We start from the raw sequence: 13,058 nt of genomic DNA on the forward strand, positions 1-13,058 counted from the left end.
GTATACTTGCAGGTCTGAGAAAGTAACCCAGGGAAGCGGTAAAACCACATTTGAGGAGCCAGAAGAAGGGAATGTCACTGCCCAGCTGCCCTACCAGAGACGGTGCAGTAATGCCTAACACCCCACCTGGCTGCAGCAGCAGTTTTAAGGTAAAAACGGACAAATACTTAAAGTGTTTGCATAAAGGGGCATATACTTCAACTTCTATTGAAATCTCACCAACTACCAAGTGCATTTGTTTTTCTTTGGCTGACATCACATTCTGCTCTGAACTGATGGAGCTCAAGGAGAGTTTGGACAATGCTCAGGCACATGGTGGGATTGTTGGGCTGTCCTGTGCAGGGCCAGGAGGTGGACCTGATGATCCTTGTGTGTCCCTTCTAACTCAGGATATTCTATGATTCTATGATGAACATTTTCCCATGTCCAGCAATACATTGTCCTGGACAATTGCTTTGTGTCAGCTACCAGGGCCATCCTCAGGCAGCTCAGGTATCCTTTTACAGGTGACAATGTCTGTGTAGAGGGCTGTAGCTCCCTGCGGAAGGGAGACATCCCCAGTGTATAGCTGGGTCCCCAGAAGTCCTGCAATGCCAGCTCACCTTCTTCCTCAGTTGAGAATGTGAATTGCCAAGCAACCTTTGTGCTAGCACAGCCAAACAACCAATTATACACTGCAGGTACAGCATACATGCTGTACTGGAATTGTTCACAATCCACATGCAACTCAAAGCCACCATTTAACTACTCTTGTCATAACCTCAGCCTTTCAGAAACCGTGCATTGCCACCGAAACAATTGTTTTCTCGTGGTTTCAGGTGCCAAGGAAATCAGTGCACTCCACAAGCTTTATGTCTTCTAGCAGTTCTATTTCACTTCAGACAATTGGATCAGCATTGTACAGCTGCTATTCCTGCAGTTTTTCATCATTTGCCTGAGTTTACACAAGGGAAAAAACAGAGAGGGCAATTAATCTCTTAGCCAAAAGAAAAAAGTTGGCATTTCTCTCTTGTTGAAGAAACACAAGTGTGACAAAAAGTCTGTGTGACATTGAATAGAGATGCAATTCACTGCGGAAATCCGTAAGCAAGCATTTTCCTTGGAACAATTGCATTTACTGTAAATATTTGCCTACATTATGATCAATTATTATACAAACAAAAAAGGCAGCTCGGTATCATAAAATGTGACCAATAAGATAGAAAAATATTATTTAAGGATATCTGAGTCAGAAAGCTATGGGATCCTGATTTATTGATGATACCAAACCAGTCAGACTCATCCCTAATATTACAATTTCAATAGACACCTGATTCAGTTACACAACTAACTTGTAGAACTTATTACATTTGCTTGCCATTACTGACATAACCTCTTTCTGTTCACATGGCATTTCACACTGTGAAAAGCTCAATGTTGATGGATTGAAGACAATTAGGAATATTCCTTCCTTGCTCCTCTGTTGTATATTATAAAAATAATAGTGTAGTCCCATACTACACTCTGTTCTGTCAACATTAGTTTTGAGTTGAGATGTGCATATAGCTCATTTTGATCTCAGCCATTCCATCCTTTCTGCAATGGTAGAGTTGTTGTCAAAGTTCCAGAATGAAAATGTGGATTATTTCTGGGGACAACAAATTTCACTCTTTTGAGACCCAAACCAAGGAAAATGACAGAGGAGAAATGTTTTGGTGTAAATAAAGTGTACCTGTTGGTCTGTTTAGTATGCAACAGTGCAGTATACAGTTTTTAAGACTGCAAGCCCTGAGAATGTTCAAAGAAAGCCTCGAGAAAGCGGGGGGGGGGGGGGGGGGGGGGAATTATTCGTTTTCTTAACCACTTTCACTTACAATTCAAGACCAACTGCTGGCAGTTCACGGAATAGACAGGAAAGGTTCTTTTCCAGGATCTGAAATGGTAATGACTCTGCAAGTAAGAAAACTGCTCTGTTTTAATATTTAATTATCAAAGTTCTGTGCTCTGGTAATATGGGTGAAGGAAGAGGCAGAAAACTATCATCTCCCTTGAAAAAACCTGAGTAAGAAGTAATGGCAAAAGGATTATTAAGATTCCTGTGGTGCTTTAAAGTGAATGTTAGACATTTACCCTTGATATATTCACGAATTTCTAGCTCTTTTCCATATTCTTCCATTTTCTTCTCACATCAAATGAGACATTTGGACCCAAAGTGTTGTGTAATATTATTGTATGTTATTAAAGAAGAGAGAAGTGATTTCACAAAAGCAGGAAAGTAATTCTTACGTATTACTTACCTTCATCAGAAGAGGGTGACAAGGCTGTACTAGTAAATTGTCTTAATATCCTGAATGAGAGATATTACAGGAAAACACAGAAGTGTATGCTTGTTACCATGCCCTGGTCAAAATCATTGATCCTAGAAGTTTATTTTAACCCTTTTGTTTGATTTAGGGTCATTATAGTCTCCTGTGCCGTGAGCTGCAATATTTGAAACCTCATTAAGCCTATGACTTTCACTTAACCTGTTAGGTCACTGTTTCCTTCTCTGTGGTAGGCCTGGAAGCAAAGGATTTACACACTGGAGGTCACTGTATTATTATCGCAAGAGTCAGCCAGCAGCACACAACCCCAGCATCCCTTGCATGAAGAAAAAATGCAGAGAGCCAAGATCAGGACAGAGACATTGACTGCATGTGGGCATGAGTATGTCTTTCTTGATGCTGTTGTAGGCAGTCCTACCAGTGACCTGTTGTTCACAACACTCAAGGAAAACAGCCTAGAATTTGATAAGGCGGTAGAACCACATACCTGGAAGAATACCTGACCTTAGGCAGAATATGCATTTTTAAGGTTTTTTAGAAACACTGTGCAATGTTTGGTGACAATGCATATACTGTCTTTATTAAATATTGAGGGTTTCCATTCTCCTCACATTTCAAATGCTTACTCTCTTTCATTATGTTTTTATCTTGTTTACTATATAAAACAACAAATAAACAGTGATATAAGTGTTCTTGAAATTTATCCAAATACCATTTAAGAGCCGTGATTTCTTAAAAGAATTATATTACTTCCAAAATTAGAGACAATGAAACATAGCTCTGTCAGTCCATAAGGTTTGCATGACTCAAGAAGAGTGTGAATAGTCCTGTGCCCCAGGCCTTTCACAAGCCTTAGATCGACTCTGCCAGAGACAACAGCACACAGCAACAGAAATTGCTCTAGTGAGAATGAAAGCATCCTGCCCCACAGAGAGGCCTGTATGCAAGTCCTGACCATGGTAATCAACTACCCTTCAAAAAAGCCTGAAATCTTGAAGTGCCTTTGTGCATTATGACAAAATCCGTTGGCTGCTGCCATCCATTTGTGTTTGAGAGACAAGGTTGTATAATAATGATCTGAATGGGAGCAATGCATTATCTGAGCCATTATGTGCAGTAAAAAAGGTGTACAGGAGCAGCCTATGACCCTATGCTCACACATTTCACTTATGGAGATCACTCATGGGTGATTGCTTAATGGCAAACCTTACTGCTAAAGGCTGACAGAATTCCTTTGTAATGATCTCTGGCAATCTAAGCTATGACTAATCTATGACTGTGTACTGACCCCTCTGGAACCTCTTCCCAGAGCATCAGGTATGCAGGGAGTAACTGCTGAGCCAGGCATGTCTGTGTCCCAGAAGTACCTTTGGTATAATAGGTACCATAAGCCTAAAATTAGGACAGTTTTTAATCTTAGATATGACAGCAACAAACTTTACAATAGGTCACAAGTCAACTACTTTTTTGGTTTTCATCATTTCAGGTAACTTTTCTTCATCGTGCAAAACTGTTGGGTTTTAGCCTGTGAAATATTGCTCTCCTGTTTTGATCTTTTGGCATGTGTCTTTACAAAGTGTCACCATAAAACACACAGGTGTGGAAAACATCCGCACTCTGAGGCATCACACCTCACCCTCAACCCTGCCAACAGTCCTGTCAAGGCCATCAGCACGCAATCAACTTGTCTTCAAGTCTGTCCCAACAATGTTGTTCCCTGTATGCAATATGATTCACCTAATTATTCACACACAACTAATAAGAGAAAGCTTTCTTCATTGTTTCTCATGATTATAAAGACTTGTCTTGAACATCTGTTTGGAATGATCAACTTTGCTAAATGTAAGACATTTAAACTGAGATACTGTGAATCTGGGAAACTTACAGCTTCCCTGAGCCATGACCTCTGTATGTTTTCCAGAAGAGCAAAAGGCTGAGGAGACAGAGTGGAAGACGACAAGCAAAAGATTAACCCAAGTTTAGCAGTGTCATCATGACCAGTCATGAGGGCTCAGAAGTTTCTGTTGCCAGAATGGTTTTCTGTGACTGTGCATTGTGCCTATAGTCAGTATTGTTACCAGTTTAAAAAAATGGCAGGCAGGAGGTGGAAGTGACAGAACTGGGCTAGGAAATCAGTAGTCATGGACATGTACAGTAACTGCTCAGAAACAGATATGCATTTTTGGCTATCCAGAGGCACCAGTGTCATTTTGTCCCCCAACATATCCATCTCTAGACAGATTTGGGTTACTTGGCCAAGCATGAAACCATCAGTGAGCATCCAAGAAGGGTCACAGGCAGGAGGACAGGTTTTTGCAAAGCAGTAGGGAGGAGGGAAATGAGAGTGCAGCACGCCATCACCATTGTTCATCTCTCAGTACTTGCAGTGTGCAGATAGGCTCTGCAGTTGGTTGTCCATGGTAGTGTCCCTAGCCCTGTTGTAAGGAATGTCACCAGTGGGACACCTGGCAGTGGCTGTGGGATGTGTGGTCCCATGAGGAATCAGCCTCCCTGGTGTTCTGCCTCTCAGGGCCCGCAGAGCTCTCAGTACACAGGGCATTTACTGCAGCAGGCTCTGGAGAAACACGTAACTTGAATTCAAGTTTTGTGTATTGTATGAAGATTAACTGACTTTGAACTTATGCTCATAAGCCAAGTGCAGCATGCACAAACACCGTTGTGCTTATGCTGTGTTTATTTATTCTGCTATATTTACGCTAACTGGATGTTTTCTCTAGTCCAAGTGAACAATGCAACACTTCACTCGTGCTGGCGCCTTTCATATTAAAAAGATTTATCATTGTAATACCTAGATCTTATAGAGAATAGCGTAAGGACACGCCTCACATAAAGTCCTGGAGAATTCTGAAGCCAACAAGGCAGATTTTTTAAAAAATTCCACCGTTTATGACTGAAGAAGACGAAACGTCCGTGCCCTGGGGAACGCGATCCCTCCGGGGCTGATCTCACGGCGCTGTGGGACGCCGGGGGCAGCCACACCCCGCTCTCTCCTGAAAGCTGCAGAGGAGATCACGGAAGCGGAAGGCTCTCCTACCCCTCCGGCACTCAGATCCCGCAGCGACGGCCAAACCCTGGCGCGCCCAGCGGGCCGCCCTGTCCCGCCTCTGGGAGGGGGCTGCGCCCTCACTAAACATGGCGCCGCTAGTGTCTCCTTGGGCTCTGACGTCAGAGCACTGCTAGCCAAGATGACGGCTGTTCCCCTGCGGGCTCCGCGGAGCTTGCCCCTGTCCATTATGGCTGCCGCTGCCCGACTGCTTCCGGCGGCAGCGGCGCTCGTTGGCCCTCAGTAAAGATGAGCAGCGAGCAGGCGAGGTGCCCTGGCGGCCGCGGTGAGGGACTGAGGTGAGCGGCCATGCGGCCGGCGGGGCCTGCGTGAGCGGCGCGGAGAGGCGAGGCGAAGGGGGGGCTGCATCTGCCGCCGGGCGGGGGAGAAAGAAGGCTCCTCGCAGCGCGGCCGCTTCTGGGGAGGTGGGCACCTGCTCGGCCGTGAAATGGCGGGTCGGGGCCTGGCCGAGGCCTGTGAGTTCCGCCGAGGTCTGGGCGGGATGTGGGGACGCCGGGATGCGCCTGTGGGACTCCAGCCCGTTGTGTCCCAGGGCCCTCGGTTCCCTCCTCCGCAAGGAGCAGCGTCTGTGGATTATAAAAATTTCCAGCGATATAAATAAATTAGTTGTGAGAGGCTTCTCGAGGTTTTCTTCATTGAAAAAGACGAAATAATCCGAAAGCTTCTTCTTTCCCCTGCAGTAGGACTTACTAATTCTTTATTCAAAATATAAAGGACTGTTCAAGATTTATAAGACTGTTAAGTATTTGGCATAATCAGAAAACTGAAAATCAAAGATTAGAGTCCTTTCCAGTTACTGAGTCTGTACGTAATTACCTATGTGTAGGTAATTGTGTATGTACAATATACAAACATAGAGAAATGTGTATATACGTATAACCTGTGTGCATACCTGTGTGTGTAACTTAGGGCACCACAGGGAGGCTGAAGGGGCTGTTCATCAGCTGCTGTTGGCATCCAGCTGTCTGTGTCCCAGCAGTATTTAGGAATGTTAACTTGGCATATATGTATGCCATAAGTGCATATGTGTGTCACTTCCATAAGATGGGAAGAAACTCTCTTAATTGCTCTCATAAATCTCAGAAGTTGCTTCATGAGTGATGATCTGTCTTGACAGATGCACCCCAGTGGCAAACAGCACCAAGTTTCCACGTACGAGTTGAATAATCAGCTTCATACCTGGCTTCTCTTCAGAACTCACATTTTTTGCCTGTACTTCTAATCTAGCACTTCACCAGAGGGACTTCTGAAAATTTTTCAGTGTTTTTTTTACCACATAAACAGAGGTCATAGGACACTGCTGTCATGTCCTGGGTTCAAGCTGCAGTCAGCCGATCCAATGAGGATATATTTGATGAAGATGGAGATGAGATGTATCTACTACAGAAGGAATGGAACAGCACCATGAAAAAAAGATTGAAGGTATTTCTATAAAAATGATTTAATAGTCTTTTTAGCCATTTTAGATTTACTGAGACATACCTTGATACGCATATGGATGGTTTAAAGGGAAAAGTAAGAGTGGCTGCTTAAAAGTTATTGTGGCTTAGTTTCTTCTCAGTATCAGGAAAATGTAGCAGGAATTTAGGGAAACTCTTCTTAGTAGTCATCACAGCAAAGTACTGTTTTACGAAAATACATTGGATCCCTGTGCAGGAGCACATGCATTTATAAAAGGCAGTGCTGAATTGTGATGCAAGCTATTTGCTTTGTATGTGTAGGTATACCCCTAGTAAATGTAGGGCCAACACAGCTGAACAGTGCTAATAAAGAAATATGAGATGCTTGGGCATTTAAGTAGAGTTTATTCATCAGTCAGAGTGTAAGATGTGAGACTCCACATGCAACCACAATTGGGCATTGTGGTCTGTGTAGTTCTTTGGTTGATATATTCTAGAGAAAAATGTATTTTATGAAAGTTGCTTTTCACAGCCCTTGCTCCATGGAGTTCTACAGGGAATAAAACAAGTACATAAACAGGTTAGTTCAACAGATACATTATGATTCAGAGTGGGGCCAGTAGGGCTCATTTGCTCACTCACGGGTGAGCAGCATTTGGCTGAAGAACATGGAAAGAAGCTGTTGCGTAGGCTGTTCATGAAGAGGGTTATTACAGCAGAGCTGGTGTATTACTGTCCAAGGAAGTTTCCTGCATATGAGTCCCTTGAAAAGACTGGCTTTCTTAAGGGGCTGTTTAGTATTCTTACACAAATCCCTCTGACGTTTGTGAGTAGAAACTGCAAAGTCATAAAGTGTTGTGGAAGTTAGAGTATGTTGGGCAAAAACCAAAAAAACACAAGTATTTGTGTTCCTGACTGTTTTTCTTGCAAGGCCACCAGTTTTCTCATGAGCAAATGGGAGTTTTCACTCTTACAACTTGCAATTTTGGTGTGAAAAAAATTAAGAATTATTCTGTGCTAATTGTAATGTGATTAGAATATAAAGAAATTAATTTGCATTACAATCATTAACTGTTTCTTACAGAAAGCAGTCACAATGTTATGTGTACTTATATGTGACTCAGTCCATCACCATCTTTTTTTCTGGTATAACTATTGAATTGAGTGAGATGTAGCAAATAAAAGAGCAATGCTCAACAATTAGTTTTGGAAGAACAGGTAGATGGATTACAGACAGGAGAGTACTCTGCCAAGTACTACTTGGGAGCCTGTTTATTTTTTAGATAGAAAAAAGAAGTCTTTTGTGGTATTCTTAAATGAATTTTTCGTAAAGAACTTGGTCATCATAAAAGTAATCATGCTTTCTTGCAGATCTGTCTTATTTTTTTTTTATCTTTCTAAGAATACTTTCCCTATTTTTTGATCTTCTGGGGATACTTTTGAAAAAGAACTGGACCTTACAGTCAGTAAATCATAATGCACTGCAAAAAACATGTTTTGGTTTGGCAAGGGGTGTGTAGCTGTGAGGGATATTCAAATCTAGAAGCTGTAATTTAAGAGATTGAATACATGTTTAAACTTTTTTTATTGTTATGGATTTGTCATAGGTCCAATTTGTCATCTTGTGAACAACCTGTTTTACTTCTCTTATTATAGGAAGGCTACAGGGATGGAGTTGAGGCTGGGAAAGAACTTGCACTCCAGAAAGGCTTTAATCAAGGTTACAGACACGGTGCTGAGCTGATGATTACATGTGGCCAGTTCAAAGGAACCCTGAAGTAGGTTACAAACTCCTTAAGGTCAAGTGCATGTGGAGAGTGTGTATGAAGGAACATGCATGCAACCTTTTGTTTGTTTTAATTTAAAAAAACAAGTGCATTGCAAAACTGCCCAAAGTGAGGAACCTGAGAATTCTCAGGTCTTGAATACAGGGAATTGCCTACCTGGGTGTAGAGTAATCATTCTTGAAAAACCTCCTTCAGTTGCTCTTCCAAAATTAACTGAATCTTCATCTTTAAGCTTAATACTTAGTTCTACTGCTTGTATTATCCATAAAATGTGAATGACACGTACACTTATATAGCATTGATATCTTGGCACATTGTTATCTGCCTTCGCCAATTGGAGGTCTGTGTAGATACATATAATCACTTTTGGTTTTGTTCACTTTTCAGTGCTCTCTTATCCTGGTGTCGTTTTAATGGACATGATTCTGCTTTAAGTAAGATAAATAATCTTCTTGATGTGGTTGGAAAGCATGAAGAAGATGTGCTTAAGTATCTGAATTCTACTGAAGAACAGCCACATCTTAGACATGTTTTAGACTCTGTTGAGGACATGGACCTTAATCACACAGCTTCAGCTGGGACAGAGTACAAGGAAGTTAAAGATGGAAAACAAGAGGATGGTGGCAGCTCTGGTGAAAACATTTGTAGAAATAATGGTAAGGCTGGTTCCTTGCAGTCTGAGTGCAGCAAGGCAAACCTCCGCACAGATCCTGAAAGGTCAACGCTTGCTTGGGTTAAAAAGCAGACTGTTTGGCTGGTAGAGCAACTGGGCTTATCATTGGATATACTCCATCATGTCCAGCAACTGAAACATTAGTTTTTCTGTCTCATGGTACTTAAAATTATCTCAACTAGTTTTGCTTCTCCCTTTGTGCACCATGTACAGGCCAATGCATCACTTTGTTTTAGGAAAATCTGATACTTTCCAGTAAAAGTAATTTCTGTAAATCTTCACTATGCTTTTGGCTCCTGGCAAGACCCCTCACTTTTAATCTTAAGGTAACATTGACAGAAAGGGGCAGTGACACTTAAAGCTCTCCAAACAGTTACTAAACATGTTTCTGTTCTGCATCAGAAACTCTCATTTCAATGTCACCTTCTCTTGGCAGGAATTTGGAAATAAAGCGGGTCCGTTAAATAGCCCCTCTAAATTGATTCCCTCTGCTATCTAAAGAATAAATGCCTAGTGCTATGGACAAGCAACTCTTGCAGAATAAGCTGGTGCTGCTGCTATGCTAAATATATGCAAAATAGAACAGGATTTGCTGCTGATTCCTAGAGTGCTGTGACTCTATAGTCATTATATAAAATACAGGAATTTTTCTCCTTTTGTCAAATTCTTCCTCTTATCTTTTGTAACCACTATACAGTGCATTTTCACAGTTAAAAACTATTTTTTCCTCCTTGTACAATTCTATTTATTTTGTTTTGCTGAAAATACACTATTTTTCTCAAATTCAGAATTACTGACACTTCCACGTTTTAGACTCTTACCCTGTCAGACCACACTAAATATGCTTCCAGTCTAATGAACATCCTTGTGTTATTTTTGTATTTCTTTTGCCATTCTCTCAAGCCTGAACTCTTTCCCACATTCCCATAATGTTTTTCTCAAACTCTTCAAGGAAGCCAGGCTTATTCAGCCTGGCAAACACATCAGCCAACACATGCATATTTCTGACAACTTTGTATTTCTGTGCCAGCATTCTGTATTTGACTCATTTTCTTATTGGTTGTCTTAACTGTAGCTGTAAACTGCTCTGTTCAGGAAGTTTTTGCTTGGTGAATGCCTCTCTATTTTACACTAATTAAACTGTTTTATAGTAAGTTAAGAGTTTGCTTATTTTAAGTTGCTTGTAACCTTCCTTCAGATCTGAGACAAAGCAAGTCTAGACAGAGACAAACTAAAATTTTGAACAGTCGACTATACTTGCAGAAAAAAAACAATCCAAAAAACACCCACAGAACACTTTCATACTTTGAGACCAGAAAAAAACTAAGGCAAAAATTACTTGATTTTCAGAACCTGAGTTTACAGCTTTCTTACTAAAGACACTGTTATCCTGTCACACAGGTGGTAGAGTGTAAGTTTGGTTGCCATTCAGTACCTCTTCTGCTTTAGGGGTAAACAAAACTGCAGTTAAGAGTGTTACTGAACCTGTTTCTGAAATAATGGACAAATAGGGCTGTCTGCATTAATTGTGTCTGTACAAAATTACTCAAGTAACTTTTTCTCCATTTATTTAGCATAATGTTGCCGTGGATAAACATTACTTTTCTACAAGTGGATGTGTGTGTTATAGACTGTATCATGCATGTTAAACAGAGATTTCTTCCATATTGTGGTAGAATAAAGGTTACTAGAGTAGTGTTAGACTTTCCAAATTTGAATGTTTAAAAATGCAAATTCAAGGGTATTACTTCTACATATTTAATAGTTTGCAAAGAGGAAACACCTTTCACAAATTACTAAGTAGACTTTCTTTTTGCTTATCAAACAATAGATTTTATTTGTCTATCATAACAGCTTCTACACTAGCTATGGAATTAATTTTCCTCCACTCTGCACAAAGTTTCTGTTCTTGATGAGAGGTTACTTTTTTCCATGTTATCACCCAGAGTTTCCAGTTTGGCTGTGGAGAGATTTTCTTCTGTGCTGTCTGTAATACGTGGCTTATTTGTCACTACCAAATCATGCTGACCAGCCACAGAAGGGCTTTCTTTGAGACTATTAGAATCTGTAACTTGCTCAGATGGCGGTTCATGTGGTTGTTTTGTGTCTACATCCATATCTAGTGTTTTGCTATCAGCTTTCACCTTGGCAGCATTCCTGAAAATAGCTCTCATGACAACTGGGACTGACATGCAGCTGAAGAAGGAAATGACACATTAGTCACTAATGCAGACTGCATCCATTCTTTAAAGTATTTCTGTTTTTTAAACTGTGGCTGACACCAGAATGAAAAACAGCTCTACCTCTTTGCATCTTTTTGCCTCATAAAACCAGGTGTTACACTGTAACCACAATATAACCTACATGTGCTGCACCAGAAACAAATACAGTGCTGGATCTTTGAACTTAGTGGTGCAAATTGAAAGAGTGGGCGGGTTTGGTCAGAAAAAAAGTCATAAGGGTGCTTCTGATGAAAACCTAAACTAATAATGTTGAAATATATTCATTCTTGCTGAGTTTTGTAACTTTCATGTTTTGTATAAGACAGGTAGAGAGCATATCTTTTCTAAAACACTGTCTACAGTGAAGGAGGTTTTTTCCCCACTCTTAACATGATTCCAGTTAAATACTACCTAGTTTAAAGTTGGGTTCAAAATCCAGCCTACATTGATCTTGTTATCAAACAGATAATAGTAGTATGCATACTTATGGCATTTTTTTCTGAAAAGAAGCACTGTTTGCTATTAGGTAGATGTGTAAAAAGACCTTTCCATGCTGTTCTAAGTTATACTAGTCATGAGACTGTCGTCAGCTAGTGTCTTCAGAAAAGCATATTTACAAAAGCGAAAACCATAAACGATAAAACTCTTCATTCAAAAGTCTTTCCTTGCTCCCATGTGCTTTCTACTAGAAACACTTCATCGCTATTAATGTTTAAAATTTTTGAAAGAGATACTTAAGACAGTGAAGTAATTTATTCCTATTACTGTATTACAACCTTTTCCTTGAGTGAAGTTTTCCAGTTGCTGAGAGTATGGCATTATGAACACACATGGTATTTCCATTAAATGGACACCTGATGTTCATTCCAACTGTTATGAAATAAAATAAAACTACTTACCTCTTCACAGCTCTTGCTATGAAATCATCACTACAACTTAGAGCTGGATCTTGAGGATTTAAGTGAAGGTGACAGTGGACTTCTCTGGAGGTTATAACATCAATCATCACTAAGAAGGAACAGAACAAAAAATGCTTGTTTTGAAATAATTACAAACATTGAAAACCATCCTTTTATTTTGATGCTCGAAGAGATGTAAGACTGAAGTCAGTGGGCAGGGGTTTGCAGCAATACATCTGCATGACATGCTTTTTCCGAATACATTTAAATCACAAATAGAAGTTACCATTTCTTAATTAAATGCAGGCCAAGACAAAACAGGATTTGAATATTTTCATTTGCTTTCTGTTTTATTCTGGGTTCAGAATACCTTTTAGTAAGCAGTTTATACACAGGTGCAACTCTGTTTTTCATGGCCTGCACACCATTGAGAGTGGCCCTTAGAATGTACTTGTTACTGAGAAGCATAGTGCAAGAGCCTAGATAGAACCAAGTCCCTTGCCAGCTGAGTAAAGAGGACAGTATCAATTATTCCACACATACCACAGGCTAAATTCTCTTTCACAGGATGAAGGAAAAAGACACAAAAGCTGGTGTTCCTGTGTGGTACCACTTCAAAGTAAAGCAGTTCTGAATCATCTAGAAATAAAATTACTGTTTAGTGATATCCACCCATTGAATCTGGACTC

At 40.5% G+C, this 13,058-nt stretch overlaps 2 protein-coding genes across 16 annotated transcripts in view; one reads left to right on the forward strand and one right to left on the reverse strand.

Moving 5' to 3' along the window:
* Positions 1-4,986: 4,986 nt before the first annotated feature.
* The window catches only part of LOC116796077 (mediator of RNA polymerase II transcription subunit 1-like), a 33,714-nt gene continuing 25,642 nt past the window's right edge, over positions 4,987-13,058 (reverse strand). For 8 of the 11 annotated variants that reach the window (XM_032706360.1, XM_032706412.1, XM_032706404.1 and 5 more), the window contains 3 exons: positions 12,913-13,008; positions 12,370-12,478; positions 4,987-5,954 (listed from right to left, as the gene is read on the reverse strand). In XM_032706360.1, coding sequence (XP_032562251.1) covers positions 5,501-5,954; positions 12,370-12,478; positions 12,913-13,008 — 659 coding nt within the window. In that variant the 3' untranslated portion in view covers positions 4,987-5,500. Of the gene's footprint in view, positions 5,955-10,794; positions 11,445-12,369; positions 12,479-12,912; positions 13,009-13,058 lie in introns of those variants that run through there. The other 3 variants (XM_032706431.1, XM_032706369.1, XM_032706395.1) reach the window with 2 other exon arrangements.
* Positions 5,539-13,058, forward strand: part of YAE1 (YAE1 maturation factor of ABCE1) — a 30,148-nt gene continuing 22,628 nt past the window's right edge. The window contains exons 1-5 of one of the 5 annotated variants that reach the window (XM_032706474.1): positions 5,543-5,666; positions 6,506-6,810; positions 8,445-8,566; positions 8,963-9,231; positions 12,246-13,040. In XM_032706474.1, the coding sequence (XP_032562365.1) occupies positions 6,694-6,810; positions 8,445-8,566; positions 8,963-9,231; positions 12,246-12,316 (579 nt within the window). In that variant the 5' untranslated portion in view covers positions 5,543-5,666; positions 6,506-6,693 and the 3' untranslated portion in view covers positions 12,317-13,040. Of the gene's footprint in view, positions 5,667-6,505; positions 6,811-8,444; positions 8,567-8,962; positions 10,860-12,245; positions 13,041-13,058 lie in introns of those variants that run through there. The other 4 variants (XM_032706447.1, XM_032706457.1, XM_032706484.1 and 1 more) reach the window with 4 other exon arrangements.

This window comes from Chiroxiphia lanceolata, chromosome 1, assembly GCF_009829145.1.
Source record: "Chiroxiphia lanceolata isolate bChiLan1 chromosome 1, bChiLan1.pri, whole genome shotgun sequence".
NCBI classification, from domain to species: Eukaryota; Metazoa; Chordata; class Aves; order Passeriformes; family Pipridae; genus Chiroxiphia; species Chiroxiphia lanceolata.